Source organism: Monodelphis domestica, chromosome 6, assembly GCF_027887165.1.
Source record: "Monodelphis domestica isolate mMonDom1 chromosome 6, mMonDom1.pri, whole genome shotgun sequence".
Taxonomy (NCBI): domain Eukaryota; kingdom Metazoa; phylum Chordata; class Mammalia; order Didelphimorphia; family Didelphidae; genus Monodelphis; species Monodelphis domestica.
Window position 1 is genome coordinate 42,663,609 of NC_077232.1, and position 21,389 is coordinate 42,684,997.

General features: G+C 42.3%; 1 protein-coding gene across 1 annotated transcript in view; it reads right to left on the reverse strand.

Annotated features, from left to right (window-relative positions):
- The window catches only part of KIAA1549L (KIAA1549 like), a 365,855-nt gene that overhangs the window by 19,038 nt on the left and 325,428 nt on the right, over positions 1-21,389 (reverse strand). Inside the window, exons 12-14 of the mRNA XM_056803787.1 lie at positions 17,579-17,929; positions 7,257-7,354; positions 1,951-2,099 (exon numbers count right to left, since the gene is read on the reverse strand). Coding sequence (XP_056659765.1) covers positions 1,951-2,099; positions 7,257-7,354; positions 17,579-17,929 — 598 coding nt within the window. The remainder of the gene's footprint in view (positions 1-1,950; positions 2,100-7,256; positions 7,355-17,578; positions 17,930-21,389) is intronic.

Here is a 21,389-nt window from a genome sequence, read left to right on the forward strand (position 1 = left end):
CCACATTTGAACCCAGTATCTCACCTCCTGAGCTGGCTCTCTATCACTGAGTCAATTAGCTGCCCCTGCTTCTTAGTCTCCATCCATTCTTTTTATTGGACAAAGCTCTCAGATTTGCCTCCAGTCATTTCTTTTATTATTAATTCAACAGGAAACATTTCTCTCCTCTTCTCAACTGAGATAAATATATTATTTATTTCTTTTTCTGTCTAAGGAGGTTTAATGTTTAAATCCAAAACTTCCTGAGCATTAGAGAAAGGGTTTGAATTTTTAAAAATTTCATTTGTTTTTTTTTTTTCCAGTTGTTGATTCAACTAAAGTGAGTGTAACATTTTGGGTAAGAAAGGGATTGAAATCTGTTTGGGGCATCGGAACCAATTAACCTCTACTGAGTAATGTTGCTTTTTAAAAATGAGATTATATGTTCTTGAGTCTAACAAAGACCTAACTTATATAGTCTGTGCCCTTTTCCTAGATTTTTCCTATTTGGATCCGGTGATGTCTTTTTAATATTTTGTCCAGCACTAGGTGCTCTGAGAATGATCGGTTGGTAAAATACTTTGAAATCTGGCAGGGCCATCAACTGAAAAAGCCCAGTTCTTCCTGCTGAGACTCTTGCTCAGATAATTCCATTTTAAATTAATAATTTTAAAAATTAGGTTTATTGGTACATTTTGCTTTTACATCAGTTATTCTGGGACTGAATATTCCTTCACACTATAAATAAACTTCAAAACTATATATATGTGTATACGTGTATATGAACACATAGCCAAAACCACATATGTGATGTATACATATATGTGTGTATATGTGTATGTATGTATATATATATATATACACACTTTATAAACTTCAAAAAGGCCACTTGGTGGCGCATCCCTTGGTTGCTCTGCAGTAGATGTCCAGTTGGCTCACCCACAAAGAGAAGAAAAGACAAATCTTTAAAAGTTGGGATTTAATTAGCTTTAAATTATTCTAATTGCTACTACTCTGTCTTATGTGTTTTAATGAATTTTTTCCCAATTGCCTAATTTAGCAGTCTGTACGCAGAAGGTGCTCAATAAACATTGTTATCTGTAACTGTGGCCTTTTTTATTTTTTATTTTTTTGTGGGAGGGTTATTTTGTAAGCCTAATAACAAGGAGAACCCTTTCTCTGAAAAGGGACATTTTTTTTTTAAACCCTTACCTTCCATCTTGGAGTCAATACTGTGTATTGGCTCCAAGGCAGAAGAGTGGTAAGGGCTAGGCAATGGGGGTTAAGTGACTTGCCCAGGGTCACACAGCTGGGAAGTGTCTGAGGCCAGATTTGAACCTAGGACCTCCCATCTCTAGGCCTGGCTCTCAATCCACTGAGCTACCCAGCTGCCCCCGAAAAGGGACATTTTTAAAGAGCTTGGGGCTTAGAATCAGAAGACCTGGGTTCAAATCTCAGCCTACCATTTACTATCTGTTTGTGTGAGTCATTGAACCTCCTTGGGTCTTGGTTTCCTTAAAATAAAATGAGGGGATGGGAATAGGTAACCTGGGACATCTTTTCCAATTCTCCATTTATTCTCCTATGATTCGAGCTCATTTTTATAGGTAAGAAAAATGAGGCAAACATTGGCTATGTTTGGAAATGCCAGATTTGAACCCAGGACCTCCCATTTCTAGGTCTGGCTCTCTATCCACTGAGCCACCAAGTTACCTCCTGTTGATTGATTTTATAAGGTTCATGATCGTCTTCAAACTTAAAAGCACGTTGAGCTGGTTTGGGGTAGCTTTCACCATTTGTCTTGGTTGTGATCCCTGACATTGTTTGGGGGCTCAGAAAGGCATTATGAGAGGAGGGGGAGATGCCAACTGGGCACAGGTAAGTCCATTCCCCTGAGACAGAGGTGGCCGCTGGTTCTACCTGGCCACGATCCCCTTGATGGGGCAAGAAGGCATCTCTTGGCTTTCTCACCTGAGTAATTTAAAGGAGACTGGTCCAACGGAGTGACGGAGACCGGACCTCTGGAAACCTGGGCAAAGGGGGTGCCGTCATGCAGCTGGGTTTGCTCAGGGCCACTGGACTCAGACATTCTGGTCTTGCTGCCAATGTCAGAAGTGGACCTGGGGGGAAGCAAACTGGGTGTTCATTGGGTTTCCAAGGGAACGGTTGCCGCTGGTCTCCAAGGAGCTCAGCCACAGGATGGCAGCCTTAGCACGGGAAAGGTGGATGGAGGGCTGCGAGTCTGGGATTCAGGTTCAAAGAGATCTTGGCAGAATCCCCTTCTTTCAGCTCCCTGGCCGCTCTCCCCGATGGGATGGGATTGGGTTACACTTTTGCCAGCACTTTGTCCCCGGAGCTCTCAAGCAGGGCACAATGTTTGAATTGACAAAATAAAATAATAGAGATCTTGTGTTTTCAAACACGGCTCTGGGGGTATAACCTTACAGTAAGAGCCTTGGAACCAGGTGGAGACCCAGGGCTGGGTAATGGCTAGGTATTCCAGTTCATTCTCCTCTCCGGGTGCCCCGGGGGTCTTGCCAGTTACCACCAAATTCAATTTTCTCATAAGAAAATACACAAAGCAATTAGTGGCCTGGATTAACTGGAGATGCTTGACATAGGTGCCGATGACATCATTGGCAGCCAATGAGCAGGCTCGTCTGGAGTGAGTGTTCTAGCCCTCCCTCCTCTCCTCCCTATACATCTACCTTCTACAATAGAGCAGTGCGATGCTGGGAGGACAAGAGCCTGAGCTGGGATTACCCAGCACCTCACATGGCACCCTGGGGCACCGGGCTGAGATCCAGCAGGCTCCCCGCACCTGGGAAGGAAGATAATGGCCCCCATGCCCTGGCGGGGGCTGCTGGGCTGCATCAGGACTGCTGCTGAGAAATGAGGAAATGCAGCCTGGACGCTGGGATGGATGCTTTTAGAAGCAGCCGCAGAGCCTGGCGGCACTCACATTTCCCAGCCCATTTAACATGTCACCCTTCCACTTAGAGCTCACAAAGCCCCGACTGCTCCAGGAGGACGATGCTGGTGGGGGGTGGCCAGAGGGTTAAGGGATGCTTCTAGAGTGCCTCGATGACCGTCACTGACTTCAGCCCCACTTGACATTCATTTGCTGAATATATATTTTATGCCCTTACAAATCAAGGCAGGAAGGGGATATGGTTAGTTGGTGGCAGAAACCCAAGCCTCCCAACCCTCACGCCCATGGAGTTTTGCTCCTTGCTCTCAGTAGAAGAGTATATTGTCTAAAAATGAAGAAGGGACTGGGAAGGAGGACAAATGTCAAACCACAGTATCTTTGCAGAAACATCCCAGAAGCCCCTGATGATGTTTAATTATCTCCAGGATCAAATATGGAACCTTCTATTTGACTTTTTTAAACCCCTACTTTCTGTCTCAGGGCTGAGGCAATCGAGGCTCACATATCTAGGAAGTGTCTGAAGCCAGATTTGAACCCAGATCCAGACCTGGTGCCCTATCCACTGTGCTATCTAGCTTTCTCCTTCTCTTTGATTAAAAATAAATCTTACCTTCTATTTTAGAATCAATACTAAGGATTGGTTCCAAGACAGAAGCACAGTAAGGGCTAGCAATTGGGGTTAAGTGACTTACACAGGATCACACAGCTAGGAATTGCCAGAGGTCACATTTGAACCCAGAACCTCCACTCTTCAGGCCTGGCTCTTTATCCACTGAGCCAGCTAACGGCCCCCTTTTGTTTGATTTTTAAAGCCCATCCCAACTTGGGTCCTGTTCTACCTTTCTTACACGTTTCTTCCTAGCTAAATGCCGTGCCTTTGCCACTGCCTTTGGACTGGCCATCCTTCATACCCAGAGTGTCTCTCTTGTCCCATCTGCCTGCCCAATATTCACAAGATATATTCAGGAAAAATGGGAAGCAATCTCCAAGGTGTGGCGGTCTGAGAAAAGTCTATAAAGTGGGGTTTGAGCTGAATTTTGAAGGAAGCCAGGAATGGCTCAAACTCCACCTTCTACAACAGACTTTTCCCAATTCTCCCTACGTCTAGGACCTTCCCACTGAGATTCCTTCCCATTGACAATAGATGTGTCAAACACACACTCACATAAACACACCTCCATACACATGTGTGTGGATTCATATGTTTTCTCCCTCTTAGAGTATCGACTTCTCAAGGAGCTTCTCCTCTACTGGCAGAGATCTTGTTTCTGCCTTTCTCTTTCCTGCCAGGGCTTGGCATAGGGCTTGGCACCCAGCGAGTGCTCAACAAATGTTTCTTAACTGACTGATGGGAAAGATGCCATTCCATTCTATTCCAGAAATCCTCCCGGGACGTAGGCACTCAGGGAAAATCTAGATTCTACTTTTTCTCATTTAATTCGACTGAAATGTAGGATTCCTCATTGGCCCAGGCTTCCTTACTGAGGCTGCCCCAGGAGGACATCTGCTCCATTAGGAGTCCCTGGTCTTCTCTCCTCCTTGATCCCTGCTCTCTGCAGATGCTGAGCCATTGTAATTAATCATCAGCTCACGAAGTCCTTTGGAATCAGCTCCCCGAGTTCGTAGCATCCAAATCAGAATTTTGGAGCTGGATGAGCCTTACATTAACCTGTACTTGTACAAAGATTCCCTCTTATCACATGCTTAACAAATGGCCATCTAGGCTCTGATGGAAGCCATTGAGAGGGAACTCAATAGTTCCTAAGGAAGTCTATTCCATTTTGGTATAGTTTTTCTTTTCTTTTTAAAATGTAAAACCCTTACCTTCTGTCTTAGAATGGATACTAAGTATTGATTCCAAGGCAGAAAAGTGGAAAGTGGAAAGGGTTAGGCAATTGGGATTAAGTGACTTGTCCAGGATCACACAGCTAAGAAATATCTGAATCCTATTTGAACCCAGGACATCCCGATTCCAAGCCTGGCTCTATTTACCAAGCCACCTAGCTGCCCCTTGCAATTTTTTTTTGATAAGGACCTGAAAGTTTCTTTGTACCCTTTGTAAAGATAAATTTAGTGTTGTGACTTGAAATCTAGATTTAAATGGTCACCAAATAAAATTCCCAAGTCAGTCTGGAAATTATGGAGATTTTAATTACTATAGAGAGAAGGAATTAAGGAAGAGAGAGAGAGAGATTTTTTGAGTACTTCACACTTCTTTGTTAAGCTTGCCTTTTGTGAGTTACTTGACCTTTTTGTGATTAATTTAGCCTTTATAGGTCCTTAGCATCCTTTTGTATTAGATTTAAAAATAAACTTAGCTTAAGGTTCTAGATCCACTATAAGGTATGAATTAAGTACCTTCATTGTTCAATCAGGAGTTTACAACTTTTAACTAACCCTAAGGTATGTCTAAATATGGGTGGAGTAATGTAAAAGTTCCCAAGACATTCCTGATTCTTGTTAGACCAAGTATCTCCATTGTTACAATAAGGGAATAGCTAAATCAAATCTTCCAAAGTATAGTCTGAGTAGTTTTTAAGATTCACATCTTTGAGTTAAGAGAGCTAGTTGATTCCATTTTCCAGGTGGAAAGTCTATAATTACTTGAAAATGCTTCTCTCCTAAGACCCTTCTCCAGGTTGAACATTTGCTGCCCCTTCAACCACTCCTAAAAGGGAGTGAAGGGCTAGGCAGTTGCCCAGGGTTACATGGCTAGGAAGTAGCTCCAACCCTGAGTCTCATCACCGTCATGGCAGGTTTCCTCTGCTCACTCTGTAATTGATCAATGTCCTTTCCCAGAACAGAAGTAAGGAGGAAAGTGACTCCCGTTTAGCACCAGAGGTGGCAGCCTGGCCAAACTGGAAGAAAGTTAGATTTGGAGAGAGAAGAATGGAGTTTGAAGTCTAGCTCTGCATTTGTTTTCCTCAATGACCCAGGACGAATTATTTAACTTCTCTGGTCTTTGATCTATCAACTACTACCAAATGTTAGATGATTCCCAAATCTAGCTCTAAATTCTATGAGTCAGGCAGCTAAGTGGCTCAGTGAATTGAAAGTCAGACCTGGAGACCAGAGGTCCTCAGTTCAAATCTGGCCTCAGGCACTTTCTGGCTGTGTGACCCTGGCCAAGTCGCTTAACCCCCATTGCCTAGCCCTTGATAGCCTTCTGCCTTAGAACCAATACTTAGTATCGATTCTAAGACGGAAGGTAAGGCTTTAAAAAATAAATAAATCTTAGTTTATGAAATCCTCTAGTCCAAAATCATCATTTGACAGTAGAATAAACTGAGGCCTAGGGAAAGGGAGAGTGACACAATGAAAGGTAGGAATAAAACCCAAGGCTCCTGATTTTCAATTCAACAATCATTTTTAAGTTCCTACTATGAGCCAGGGACTAGGCTAAACTCCAGGAATTAAAAAAAGGGAAAAATACAGTCTCTGTCCTCAAGAAGCTTACTATCTAATGGAGGAAGACAACACATAAAAGGGAGCTGAAGTGTTTGTGTGTGTATTTGCTTTTTTTAAAAACCCTTACCTTCCATCTAGAATCAATACTGTGTATTGGCTCCAAGGCAAAAGGTAAGGGCTAGGCAATGGGGGTCAAGTGACTTGCCCAGGGCCACACAGCTGGGAAGTGTCTCAGGTCAGATTTGGTGAATGTATTTGTAAGTAAACAGGAGCCACCTCAGCACAGGATCATGACCTTCCATGGAGATGAAACCAAACTGAGTAGCTTATTAAAAATGTAGTTACCTGGGAAGTTCTGAAAGTTCTAAGCCTTGGTTGCTCTTGGATTCTGTGTTTTCCCCCAGGTATATATATATGTGTGTGTGTGTGTGTGTGTGTGTGTGTGTGTGTGTGTGTGTGTGTGTGTGTGTGTATGGTCTCATATTTGAATCTCAGGAGAAACAAAGGCAAGACACAAGGAAGACACACATCACCTTCTCCCTCTCCCACCCTTTCAACTTGTCTGAAAAGACTCAGATTCTGGTATGGTCAATGCTGGCCTCCTGCTCCATCTCTTCCTCCTTTTCTCCTTCTTATCTTCCTTTTCTTCATTTCCGTAGGCTAGCATTTTTGTTAAAGACATCTGACATCTTCCCTATGCCCTTTGTTTTCACTTTCCGTTGGAACCTCATCAAGCCCTTTGGACACATTATTGTGTTTCCAAAGTGCCCTCTGACAAAACCCATCAGAAGATGGGTCAAATCAACTCTCATTTCTTTGTTAGAGGACTGGTCAAAGCACGAAGCACCTTGTTGCTGCTGCCTGTATGAACCCAATGAGCCCCAGAGAGGGACGGATTCTCCCCAAGAGCAAAATACAAATGAAAATGGTAAATTACCGTCTGAGAGAAGCAACGGCCACAGGACCAGTCCGAGGAGGAACGGGAGGTGGAGGAGACCCCATGACCATCTCAGGAAGCTGAGAGAACCTGTAGGCCTGAATGAAAGAGACAAGCAAATGATGTCCCCCCAAAACAAACAAACAAACCCCTCAACAATAACCCAACACTCCAGACCACCAAGAAAACAAAACTCCAACGCAATCCATCAGCCTCAAAAAGTCCATGTGCATATTGGCATATCTTATGGCATGTATATGTCATGTAATAATAGATGGTAGATTAAAATGACTCCAAATCCTAGCCCTTCCACTTACCACTGGTGAGACCTTAGGCAACTCCCCATATCAACCTGGACCTCAGTTTCCTCATATGGAAAATGAACCAGATGGCTTCCAAGGTCTCATCTTGTTTTAAATCTATGATCTTATAAAATTGACCTCAACTTACCTTTTGAGCCTTATCAACAATCACGGCATTCCCTTTGACTTTCTTACTATTTCTTACATGAAACATTCCATCTTCTATCTCCATACCTTTAAACATCTGTCCTAGCATGTACTCCTTGCTCACATCTGTCTCTTAAGAGTCAAACTCAAGGACCACTTTTTCTGATCTCCCAGGAGTCAGTGTCCCCTCCTTAGAAAAATGACCTTTGCATCTACTTTATATATATATATATATTTCTTTGAAAAAATCAGTAGGAATGTGGCTCAAAACATGATTTATCACTTGTTTATTTGGGAATATATTTGGGGTTTTGGTTTTATAGTATGATTCTCTTACGAAAATGAATAATATGAAAATAAGTTTTGTGTGATAATACATGTACAACCCAGGGGGGGGGGAAACCTCATACCTTCTGTCTTAGAACCAATACTGTATATTTTTTTCCAAGGTTGAAGAGTGGTAAGGGCTAGGCAATAGGGGTTAAGTGACCTGCCCAGGGTCACACAGCTAGGAAGTGTCTACGGCCAGATTGGAACCCAGGATTTCCTGGGTTCTTAATCCACTGAACCACCTAGCTGCCCTCATATATTTCTATATGTAGATGCTGCTCCCTATGGGCAGAGTTCATTTCGTTCTTGTCTTTCTATCCCCAGTCTCATACCAAATCAGCAGTTAATGCATATTTGCTGATTAAATGCTTGTTGATTGGTCTTAAATGGAAATAGAGCTGACAGGACCTGGATTTGGACAGATTCTCTCTCTCTCTCTCTCTCTCTCTCTCTCTCTCTCTCTCTCTCTCTCTCTCTCTCTCTCTCTCTCTCCCTTCTCTCTCTCTCCCCCTCTCTCTTCTCTCTCTCTCCCCCCTCTCTCTCCTCTCTCCCCCTCTCTCTCCTCTTTCTCTCTCTCTCTCCTCTCTCTCTCTCCATATCTCTCTCCCTCTCTCTCCTCTCTCTCTCCCTCCCTCCCTCCCTCCCTCCCTCCCTCCCTCCCTCCCTCTCTCTCTCTCTCTCTCTCTCTCTCTCTCTCTCTCTCTCTCTCTCTCTCTCTCTCTCTCTCTCTCTCTCTCTCCCCCCCCATTGGCTGCAGAGGTTTTTCTCTCTTTTTGGAGGTTTTTACAAATAGCAGGAGAAGGTGGGACAGGGAAAGGAAGCATAATAAAAACACTAATATAATTAATGAATTGAGCCAATGTAACATGAAGAGAGAAAGCCAAAAGATGCTACCTGGGGGTTCCAGGAAGCTCAACCTCTGGAGCCTCCAAGGAGGCATTTTTTAGCCTTGGGAAGGGAAAAGGCTTCTTTCCCAGAGCAAAGCAACTGCAGAAGGATCTGATCAGGAAGCAAGCTTTAAGCTTCATATCTTCCTGGTCCTTCTGACTTTTAGAGGATGTTTCCCTTATTCTGTCCAGGAGGGTAAGGGCAGGAGAATGGGAGTACAAGAGATCATGAGAGAGACATATGACAAGAAGAGAAGATGGGGAGAATCATGGGGTGTAGGCAAAGGATAACAGGTGTGAATGTGCCACTGGTACCTTCCCAGTGTAAGGAGAAAGAAAAGAAAAGATCACTGGTGGACTCTGTTCTTATGAACTCCTTGGAGGACACACGTCATCGGATGGGTTGTGGCCAATACCAATGGAGAAGAGCATATATCCTAACAGATGACACCACAGAAGAATAATTCCTAAACATGAGTGTTATCTAAAAGTACTCAGCAAAGTACTCAAGGTATTGTGGGCTTCCTACCATTGGATGTTTCCAAGCTGGATGACCAAGGATGCTCTTCAGCTGGAACTTCATTTTCCCCTTTTAAACCTTTATCTTCTGACTTAGAATTGATACTTAGAAGGGGTTCCAAGGCAGAAGTATGATAAGGGCTAGGCAATTGGGGTTAAGTGACTTGCCCAGGGTCACACAGCTAGGAAGTGTCTGAGGACAGATTTGCACCCAGGACTTTCTGCCTCAAGGCCTGGCTCTGTACCCACTGAGTCACCAAGCTGCCTCTCAGATACAATTTCTACTACATGATATACTACATCCAAGTGGTTCCATTTGTGTTTTTTATTTATTCCCTTGCCATATTTTTGCCTGCTAGTCTGCCATGAATAGGACTATAAAGACTGCCTCTGCTTCTTTGACAAGGAGATAACCCTCTTGGGTGTCAGAGGGAGATTTGAATTCATCCTATCTATCAACCGATAACCATTTATTGAGCATCTTTTATGTGCCAGGTACTGGGCTAAGCTCTGGGGATTTAAAAAGCGGTAAAAGATAGTTCCTTCCCTAAAGGAGCTTAAAATGGAATTACAAACAAACAAACATATATATATATATGCACACACACACACACATATATAATACGAGCTATATACCAGATAAATAGGAAATACTTAATAAAGGGAAGGTGCTAAAACTCAGAAGGGATAGGTAAGGTTAGGTTAGGCTTATTGGAGAAGATGGAATTTTAGATGGTAATAAATCTAGAATTTATGACAGATTTTCTTGTTGGTGGATATCAATAGTGTTCCTGCTCCCTGAGTGAGGTCATAGGTCAGTTGAAAAAGGAAGGACTTAGTTCATTCCTGAATCATTAGAATATTAATAGCTCTTTGGCATTTGAAATGCACTTCATAAATACCATTTTATTTCATTTTCTGTAGCCTTGGGAGGAAGGTACAATTATTGTCCCCATTTTACAGATGAGGAAACTAAGGCAGAGGGTGGTAAAGGGGCTTGCACAGTGTCAAATGACCAGTATAGTATCCAAGGTCAGATTTGAACTTGGATCTTCCAGATTCTGTATGTCACCTAGCTGCTACTACAAACTATGTCTCTTTCCAGATACAGGAAACTCTGCATGCTTTCAGAGGAAGAGTTTCCCAGCCAGAGGGTTTTGGCCTCACTTAAGAGCAACACCTGGTATTGCCTACTGGCACCACAAGAAACCACAGGTGGAGCTCTGGGTAGCCACAAGTTGGTGTCCAGGATGAGCCATTACAGGACTCAATGCCTAATCACTCTCGAGTAGATCAAAGTATCTCAAGGATCACTTCGCAATAAAACTTTCTTTAATCTTGGCAACTCTGTGACTGCAAGGTGAGGTTGGTTTCAAAGAGGAGATAAATTCAGGGAGGTTTGGCAACTGTCTCAAGATCACACAGCATGGAAGTGGGAGAACTTGGTCTCTGAAAGTCCTCTCTTGAGTGCACATCCAGGTAAAGGTTTGCACTAATGCAGGAAAAGAACCCTTTTCCTCTTCTTTTCTTTTTCTCCTTATCCCTTACTATGCTTAGTCAGGGATGTGCATGTAGTAGTGTTTCAATAAGTCTTTGCTGAATGAATGTATTCCCTAATTTTATAAAGTTCTATTAATTCTATTAAAATTCTATTTTATACAATATATTTTATACAAATTCTATTAAAAAGGAGGATATTTGGGGGGATTTCTGAGGACAAGAGCAATGCAAAAAACACTAGACTGACTGCAATCTATGACCCAGATCCCAGACACAGGAATACACAGCAATTCTCCCTAATATACAGGAACTGGGGCCTTTCTACTCCAGGATACTGATATAAGAATTAATAGTGTATGAAAAATAAATTCTCACACTTTCCTATTAGAATGTGAGCCCCTTGAGAGTAGGGACCATGTTCTGACTTTCTTTGATCTCCTAGCTATTAACATAGTTACTGGCACATTAATAAATGCTTTCTGGCTAACAGATTTCCTTAGATTTTTTGGGCAACGGCTATGAATGTCATGAATAAGAAGTTCCCAAAAGGGAACCTAGGTCTTTCCTGTTCTTAGACTTTCTGACACAAGTAGGATCATGTCTTAGTTAATTAGAAATATTCAATTTTCTTCCATTATAAATGCTCAAGGTCAAGGGTTTGTGTTTTCTTTTTCTCCTTATCCCTTACTATGCTTAGCCAGGGATGTACATGTAGTAGTGTTTCAATAAGTCTTTGCTGAATAAATGTATTCCCTAATTTCATAAGTAGAGGTTAATTATTCCCTTCTTAGCTGGAAGGGACCTTAGAGGCCATTTAGTCCGTCTTTTTCACTTTATAGATATGGAAACTGAGGTCCAAAGAGCATAAATAATTTTCCCAATGCAGGATTAATAGCAGAGGTAGGATTTCAATTCAAGATTCTGCAGCCATATGTGATATTTGCTGCATTTTCTTTCCTGGGTCAAAGGAAGCAAACAACCTCTATCTGGCCATTGAGTCTAAGAATATCTGTACTTTAGGCAACAATATTTGAGTGAAGAAGCAGCTGATGGTTCTTTTGTTTAATGGCTATCCTGTAGGGATTCACTGGGGGTCATGTAGACCCTGAGCTCCTCTTGTGTGCCAGAGGATCTCCACCCTCTAAACAGTTTTTCTGGGCAAACAGCAAGGGCTCTGAGGTCAGGAGGCAAAATTTTCTTCATGCTCAAACCCAAGGCTTCAGCAAAACTCTTGACATAAATATTTGAGAGGTATGGAGTCTGGTGCTAAATAGGAATTTTGTGGTTGTTTGGTTATGTTCAACCTTTTGTGAGCTCATTTAGGGTTTTTTTGGGCAAAGATACTGGAGAGGTTTGCTATTTCCTTCTCCAGCTCATTTTACAGATGAGAAAACTAAGACAAACAAGGTGAAGTGACTTGTCCAGGGTCACATAGCTAGGAAGTGTCTGAGGGCAGTTTTGAATTCAGGTCTTCCTGACTCCAGGCATGACACTCTACCCACTGTGCACCTAACTTCCCCAAACAGCAATAGAAGAGGGCAAAACTTGGTATGTATGACAGAGAGGGGATGACCAGTGTCAGCTCTCTGGTGTGCTCCTGACCCTGAGTCTTGCTGGTAAAAACAGGGTGGCATAGATGGGGTGGGTCATTAGGCCAGGGGTAAGTTGCCCTCTGTGCTTTCTTCTACCCCACCAACATTCATATTATATTACTAGCATAGTATCTAGCACATAGTAGGTGGTTAATGTTTGTTGATTGATTGACTGTATTCAGACGAAATCAGGTTAAAATAAATAAATAAATATCAAGATCAGCCTTGAAGGCAGGATAAAGGAAAGAGATAAACACACACACACACACACACACACACACACCCATCATAAAGTGTAGCCTAAAGGGTACCTATGTAGAAAAGGGGGGGCTTTGAAATGAAAGAGGAAGAAAGGGAAGCCGGAGTTAATACACATATAGGTCTGATTTCTCTCCCTTAGAATCCATGGCTCCTTTTAAAGCTCAGTTCAAGTGCCACTCCCTACAGGAAGCCTTCTGGCTGCTAGAGATGCCCTCCCCGTTAGTTATTTATTTATATGTGTGTCTATTCCCCAGGTCCAATGTAAGCTCCCTGAGGGCAGAGACTTTTTTTTAAGGGATGGTGGTGGTAGGGGTCATGGTGGTGTTGGTGTAACTCAAGTGCTTCTCACAGTCCCGGGCACCTGTATCTTGTACATACTCCACCCCACACACCCACACACACGGGCCCCCATATTCACAGAGAATATGTTCCAAGATCTACCATGGATGGTTGAAACTAGATATAAATAAACCCCTGCTGGCCCTCATATGGATGTTTTTTGTTTCCATCCCTGCCCCTCAGCTCATGTACTGGGTAACCCCCCCAAGCTCCCCCCCCACAAAAAGAAACTCTAAAAAAGGGAGAGTGGAAGCTGAAGGGACTACCCTAGGCTGCTGGTGCTTTGACCTGCAGATAACTGAAACCTCAGAAAGTAAAATCTCAAATAAGGGGTCCCTACTGTGATTGTGTGTGTGTGTGTGTGAGAGAGAGAGACACACACACACAGAGACAGAGAGAGACAGACAGAGAGACAGAAAGAGAGAGAGAGAGGGAAAGAAAGAAAGAGAGAGAAAGAGAGAGAGGAAGGAGAGAGAGGGAAAGAAAGAGAGACACAGAGAGACAGAGAGAGAGAAAGAGAGAGAGACAGGGAGAGAGAAAGAGAGAGAAAAAGGAAGGAGAGAAGGAAAGAAAGAGAGAGAGAAAGAGGGAGAGAGAGAGGAAGGAGAGAGGGAAAGAAAGAGAAAGAGAGAGAGAGAAGAGGAAAGGAGAGAAGAGGAGAGAGGGGGAGGCAAGGGGAGAGAGAGAGGAGAGAGAGAAAGAGGAGATGGAGGAAGGAGAAAGAGAGAGAGATAAGGAGAGGAGAAAGAGAGGAGGAGAGAAATAGAGAGTGAAAGAGAGAGACAGAAAGAGAAAAGAGAGACAGAAGAGAGAGAAAGAGAGGAGAGAGAAAGAGGAGAGAGGGAGGGAGGAGAAAGAGTATGTGTGCATGTGTATGTGAGAGATGGAGACAGAGACCCAGAGAGACAGAGACAGAGACAGAGAGACAGAGAGAGGTGAAAGAGAGTTTATACACACACACACACACACACACACACACACACACACACACACACACATTTCTGAGTTCTTCTCCTTCAGTCTCTCCTGTATCCCATGACTATGGTTTTTATCCTTCACCCTCTTTCTATATAAACTCTCTCTCCCATTAGAATATGTAGGATTGTTTTTGCCTTTCCTTGTTTCCCCAGAGTTCAGCACAATGCCTGGCACATAGTATACCCTTGATAAATACTTACTCAGTGATGGGCACTTAATAAATACTCTTGGATGCTGAATTAAGAAGTCTTGTCTCAGCTGGAGCCACTCCCCGGCTCCAGTATTGTAGCTGAGAAAGCCAATGACTTTCCTAGCATCTTTGCCCCTCTCCTCCATCCGGCAAAGACCTATTACCTTGTAAAAGAAATCTGACTGATGATTAGGTGTCTAGTTCAATTTTTCCCAGACTGCAGCTGTAAAGCATGATCAAAAGTCTCCCAGACTGCAGCACAGAAATTTTCAAATTGCCAGGAGTAACCTTTATCATGATTTAAATGGCACCAGCCCTGACAGAGGCATTTAAAACCGCGGGCTTTCAATTATCCTGGGGGGAGAGCGCTGAGCTCGACCTTGTGATGGCTGCCTTCCCCTCTCTGGCGACAATGAAAGGTAATCATAGCAGTGGTTTCCAATGGCCACCATTTATATTGATTCCTCCTATTATAATAGGACAGGTTACATTGTGATCTCTGGTATTCTGAATCATCTTTTCCACTGTGAATTGCTAAACAGTTTTTCTTTTCATAAAAATCTGTACCGAAGGTGTCAAGAAAAAAAAATCCTGCTAACAAAGGGCCTTGTCTTCTAATTTCATCCTTCTTCTGATCTCTCAGACGCTCCATGGCTCAATAATTAACTGTTTTAAGTGGTCTCATTTTTTAATGAGATTTAATGCTAAGTAAGACCCCTCTTCTCGTTCTCCTCCCCTCTCTACTACCTCATCGTTATTTTATAACATTTTTGTTTTCACACGGTTCAGAACGGTTTTGAAGGAAAAAAAAAACTCCCCCCCTCATTGGATTATTATTGGTTTTTAGTGAGCTGTGATTTCTCCTTGGCCATCACCGGTTGGGACTTTTATCCTGATTTCCTAAGCTTTTTTTCTCTTAAATCTGATGGACTTTTATGTCTCCTTAAATCAGAACATTTCAAGTCAGCCCAATGAGTCATTTTGGATGGGAGGAAACTCTGTGCATCCACATTTCTGACACCACATCCAGGGTGTGATATGGAAGGAAGGAATTACAAAGAGAAAAAAATGAGGCCATAAATTCATTTGATGGAAAGGACATATAAGAAGAACTGCATGAGGAGGGAATATCTGGCAGGCTAAGCTCAAGTGAGGGGGTCAGAAAAAAGAATGACATTCATAGAGGAAGGTGATAAGTGAAGAAGCTTTTGTTAAGTGCCTGCAGCCTGTGGGGCACTAGAGTGGAACTATCGATAAAGATAAAGTGTCTGAGAGAGCTTAAAGAGGTTACAGGGGAAGAGATCGAAGGATAAGAACTATGGGCATGGGGCGCAGAAAAACTAAAGGAGATGTTAGAGGAGAAAACAAAAGAGAAAGATGAAGCTGCCTTTTGCCCTGGTCTACATCTATTTTTCAAGGTTCAGAAATTTAAAAATAAAGGACCCTTTATATGAAAGGGAGGAAAGGAACCAGGTTTTTAAAAATTGCTTTTTGTACATGATGACACTTTATGGGTATGTTACCTAACCTAAAGCTAAAAGTTAATAATAATAATAATAATGACGATGATGATGCTTCATTCTTTGGTACAGTAGAAAGATCACTAAAATTAGAATCATGGGTTGTTGTTGTTATTGAGCTGTCCCATTTGGTTTTGGAGTTTTTTTGGGCAAAGAAAGTGGAGTGGATGGCCATTTCCTTCTTCAGTTCATTTTACAGATGAGGAAACTGAGGCCAACAGGATTAAATGACTTGTCCAGTGTCAATGACTTAGAGCCCAATTTGAACTCAGGAAGATGAGTCTTCCTGATTCCAAACCTGGCCTTCTGTCCACTATGCCACCTAGTTGTCCTAGTCACAGGAGCTAAGTTCAAATCCTGGCTCTTCTACTTTCTACCAGTGTGCCCTTGAGTATAATTTGGTCTTCAGACAAAATATTGGTCAGCCCCTACTAAAACTTTTTCTAGGTTGGAAGGACCTTTTAGAACTTACGCTCCATCAGCAGAAACGTCAAGAAGACAAAGTCATCTCTCTGCTGTGACAAGACAAAGCAATAGGACCATCCCCTTCCCCCCAGCCCCCACCTTGGTTCCAACCTTTGATGTCATCAAAGTGGTACTCCCCACATGGAAGCTCACTGTGCCATTGTAGATCAGGAACTCACTGGTAATTAACAGTGTCAGAGAGTTTCCTGGAGGCACCAAGAAACTCAGTGTCTTGGTTCATAGAATCATGGGTCTAGAACTAGAAGAGACCTCAGAAGTCATTGAGTCCCACTCCCTCACTTTACAGAGGAGGAAACTTAGGGGCATGAAATGACGTGTTTAAGGTCACACAGTAAGCATCTGAGATAGAATCTGAACCACAGAATCATGGGTCTAGATCTGGAAGGGACTTCAGAGACCATCTAATCCAACCTCTTCATTTTACAGATGAGGAAATTAGGGAGGTTCAGTGACTTGTCAAAAGTCTCATAGCTAGTAGAGACAGATTTTTTAAACCTTACTTTCTCTCTTAGTAACAACCCTAAGACAGAAAAGCAGCAAAGGCTAGGCATACGAGGGGTGACTTGACCAATTCCATAGCTAGGAAGTGTCTGAAGCCAGATTTGAATCCAGGTCTTCACAACTCTAGGTCTGGTGCTCTATTCACTGTGCCACTCATCTGCCCCACAGAATTTGAACCCACATCCTCTAATTCTTTTCACTGTACCTGCCATTTGTAAATAGTTACTTGGAGCCAGGGCTGGTCTGGTATCCATCCTATCCACACTGCCACACCACATTTCCTTTTAGCTGTCTGACATTAGTCAAGGTACATTGGTAATAATAATGTAAGGGAATGATCTCTGATTAATCCCCGAAGCCTTTGCAATAGGTTCCATCTGTATAAGGCTTAATATTGGCCAAATACTTTATGTACGCGGTTTCATCTGATTCCCAAAGTCACCCTGTGAATTAGGTAGCATAACTATCATTATCCTCACTTAAAGACAAGGCGGTTGAAGTTCAGGGAGGCTTAGCAACTTATTCAAGGTTATCTAGCCAGCCAGCAGCAGATCTCAGGACTGGAACCCAGGCTCCCAACTGTCTGTCTAGGACTCTTGCTGATGCCCAATATGGTAGCCATTTCCCATGCATTAAAAGGGACACTAAGGCAGTGGTACTCAAGAATGAACTTGGCTCTCCACCAAAGTGTCTTGCTAAGACCTCAACAGATGAGAATCTCTCTGATCAAAGATGGCAGACTGAAGGTAACACACCAAATGGTAACTCACCGGCCTCGGCAGGCTGTACTGGTACATTTCTGGTCGGTAGGTAGGCACCCATTGCATTCCACCCCTTGATCGGGTCATGGTCCCAGGGGCACTCGTTACTACTTCAGAGTAGGGGAAGTGCTGGGCTGAACCGTAAGTGTCTTGTTGCCTGCTCTGCCCACCATGGCCAGCAGAGGCCAAGCTGAATGCTTCCTCCAGCAGCATGTGCATCTGCTGCCTGACTTCATCGATGGACGGCTGAGAACTGAGGGTGGATGTCTCTGAATGACCTTTCACCTGGCGGGACCTTGGGTAGCCTCGAGTCTCGTTCACTCGGTCGATGTTGGTTTCTTCTATGATTTCAGGTTCAGTCTATGGGATAAAGCAAAAGTCAATCCTCAAGCAATGGCGCATTCCTTAGGAAATAATAGATGTCTGGGTTTTAGGATGATGAAGTAATAATAATAGCTATCATTTATAGAGTACCTTAAGGTTTGCAAAACACTTTACATTTATTATTAGTTCATTGATTCTTACAAAAACCTGTACAGTAGGTGCTATTATTATCTCCATTTTACAGATCAGGAAACTGAGGCAGAAAGCAATGAAATGATTTTTCCCAGGATTACACAGTGGCATGTGGAAATAATAATGATAAATTAATAAATTATAAAATTAAAAAATTATAAAAGAAATTATAAAAAATAAAAAATAAGGACCTGAATTGTGATTTAAATTGATATAAGGAACTTTTGAATGAGGAAACAACCTCTACCAACCTTCCGAAGAGAAGGCTAGCACTTCTCTTTAATGTAAGAGTCTTAGTTGCCTGGAACTCTGAAAGGTTAACTGAATGTCCCAAGTTCACACAGCCTTTTTGTTTTTTTAAGCAGGACTTGAATTCACATTTTCCTGACTCCCAGGCTAGCTTTTTAACCCATGAACAAACTGTGTAATTAGAATTTTGTGCCCTAGGACTCCATTTCCCAGAATCCCACATTTGTCCTTATGTTTTGGAGATAAAGGTTCTGTAACCCTGCCCCCATGATGTGCTCTTCTCACGTGAATGCAGGTGGGAAAAACTGCTCTTTACTCAGATTTTACTCTCGTCTTGCAATTTCCTCTACTTCAAGTGATTGTCAATAAATCTTATAAAATATACTACTTGGAATTATTGGATGTTAATTTTAATCTTTCAAAACTGCTTCTCAAAGAAATCAGTAGAATGGAAATACATAAGATTTTTAAGATTTATACACTGTTTTACCTATAATAACTTTCATTCCTTATAAGAAATATAAGAAATTATGGGAATTACTTCCCATTTTACAGATGGAGACACCAAGGCTCAGAGACATTCAAACTTGTTCAAGGTCATGATATAAACATGAGAGGCAGGACTAAAACTCAGGTCTTTCTTAAATTCAGATTCAGTACTTTTTCCTACTATATCACACTGTCATCATCGTTATCTCCTCCTCCTCCTCCTTCTCTCTTTCTCTCTCTCTTCCCCCTTTCCTAGATCTCATTATCAATCTTTCCTCTCTCCTTCCTCTCCCTCCATCCTTCTCTCTCTTTCTGTGTCTCTCTGTCTCTCTCTTACCCACACCCACACATGCCTGACCAAACAAAACCAGATGAGTACTTCAGGTATTATCATTCCCATTTTGCAGATGATAAAACTGAGGCTTAGAGAGAGTATGTGATTTGCTTGTAGAGTGAACAAGTGTTAGATTGGAACCAAGGTCTTTCCTTACTTCATGTTTGGTATTCTTTTCACAATGCCATGGCTGTCTTGCTGAATAATAATAGCTAATATGTTTATAGGGCTTTCAAGTTTTAAAGTGTTTTACCTAAATTAGTTCATTTGACTAAAATTATACATCATTTTTCCTAACCCACATTCATTCAATAAATGTGCATTAAGTTCCTATTATGTGGGAGCATGGGGCAGTATAGTGCTGGGCTGAGTCAGGAAGATCTGAGTTCAAATCTGACCCCTACTAGCTGTGTGACCCTGAGCAAGTCATTTAACCCCTGTTTACCTCAGTTTCTTTATCTGTAAAAGGAACTGGAGAAGGAAATGGCCAACCACACCTGTATCATTGACAACAAAATCTCATCAACTTGTCTATGAAGAGTTGGACATGACTGAAAAAATGTGGGAGAACACTGTGTTAGGCTTCATGGCTGGGAAGGGCTAGCAAGGTGAGGATGCCAAAGTCCCTGGCTTACATAGCTATGTTCCTTCCACTGTCAGAAATGGAATTTGAGGTTGCTATTAGAAGATCCATTGGTTTTGGTGGAGGAAGGGACTCTGAGGATAATATGGCTCAACCCCTTCACTTTACAGATGAGACTGATGACCACAGAAAGGAAGTGACTTCTCCAAGGTCACACTGCTAGCGCACAGCAGAGGAGTCCATCAAAGTCAGCTCTTTTGAAGCCAAACCCATTTCTCTTTTCCTTTATACCCACTATCTAGTTCATTTACAAAAGCGGCTGAAAATCCATGCTTATTTCCTCAGCATTCACAAATTTTTAGCAATAGAAATAGTTTAACATATTGCATTTTATACATATCTTTTTTTTATCAAGAATTCTTTTATTAGATTTATAAAGTGATCACTTATCAAATGAGATTTATTATTTATCAAGTGAAATAGTACTGGTAAAGTGCTTAGCACAATGTCTGACACATAGTAGGAGCTTTAAAATGTTTTCTCCTTCCTCTTTCCTAGCCTTTATTAACTCCATTTTGAGGCTCCTTCAGAGAGACTAATTCATATACCTAATAAATGACAGAGCTGAGAATCAAATCCAGCTCTCCCAACTTTTAAAGAGAACTCACTTAGTTGTAGTGCCTAGCACACAGTAGGTACACGATAAACACTTGCTATAGTTTGTCAGTTAGCAGAGTTTTGCCACTCTGCTGCTTCTGTTCAGTTGTTTTCAGTTGTGTCCAACACACTATGACCCTTTTTGGGATTTTCTTGGCAACGATGCCGGAGTGGTTTGCCATGTCTTTCTCCAGTTCATTTTACAGATGAGGAAACTGAGGCAAACAGGGCTAATTAAGTGACTTGCCCAGGATCATGTAGCTAGGAAGTATCTGAAATTGGATTCCAGCACAAGATGATGAGTCTTCCTGGCGCTCTATACATTGTGCCTCCTAGCTGTCCCTGCCACTCTTCTAGGTGCCACGTAGGCAGACAGTAGGTCTAATGTCCTCTGAAGAGCTCTCAGGAGTTTCAGGATTGGAGCTAGCCATCATTTTCTAAAATCCTTGGCTCACAAATCACTTGGGCTATATAAAATGCAGACAGCGTCTCCCCTTGTCCAGGATAACAAGTAGCTAAGGACACTTGTCTTTCCTTTTGGAGAGATCGCCAAACATTAATTACTTGATATATACTAAGTGCCAGTCAGGCATTAAGTGTGGTTTTGATTCTATTTTCCTGTGGGCTTCTATGGGATGGCATCCCTGCCTTATCGAATGCTCACTGGAAAGGACCAGGGATACTACTTAGTCTTAACCCTTTTGATTTCTTTTTTATCTTTTAAAAAAACATTCTATCACTTCCCGATAACTGACTCCCCATCAGTAGACCCTTCCTTCAGAACAAGGGAATACAGGTAAGAAAAACAAAACAGGGTGTCTTGGTCCGCCTCTCTATGGAGAGGAAGGTGGTTCATTTTATTGTAGGGATTCAACCAACCCCTTCCACTTACAGAGAAAAGTGAGACTGAGAGGAGGGGACTTGAGAAGGTCCCACGCGAGTGAGGGGCAGAGCTGGGACCGAAAACCAGCTTTCTTCCTTATTCTGAAACT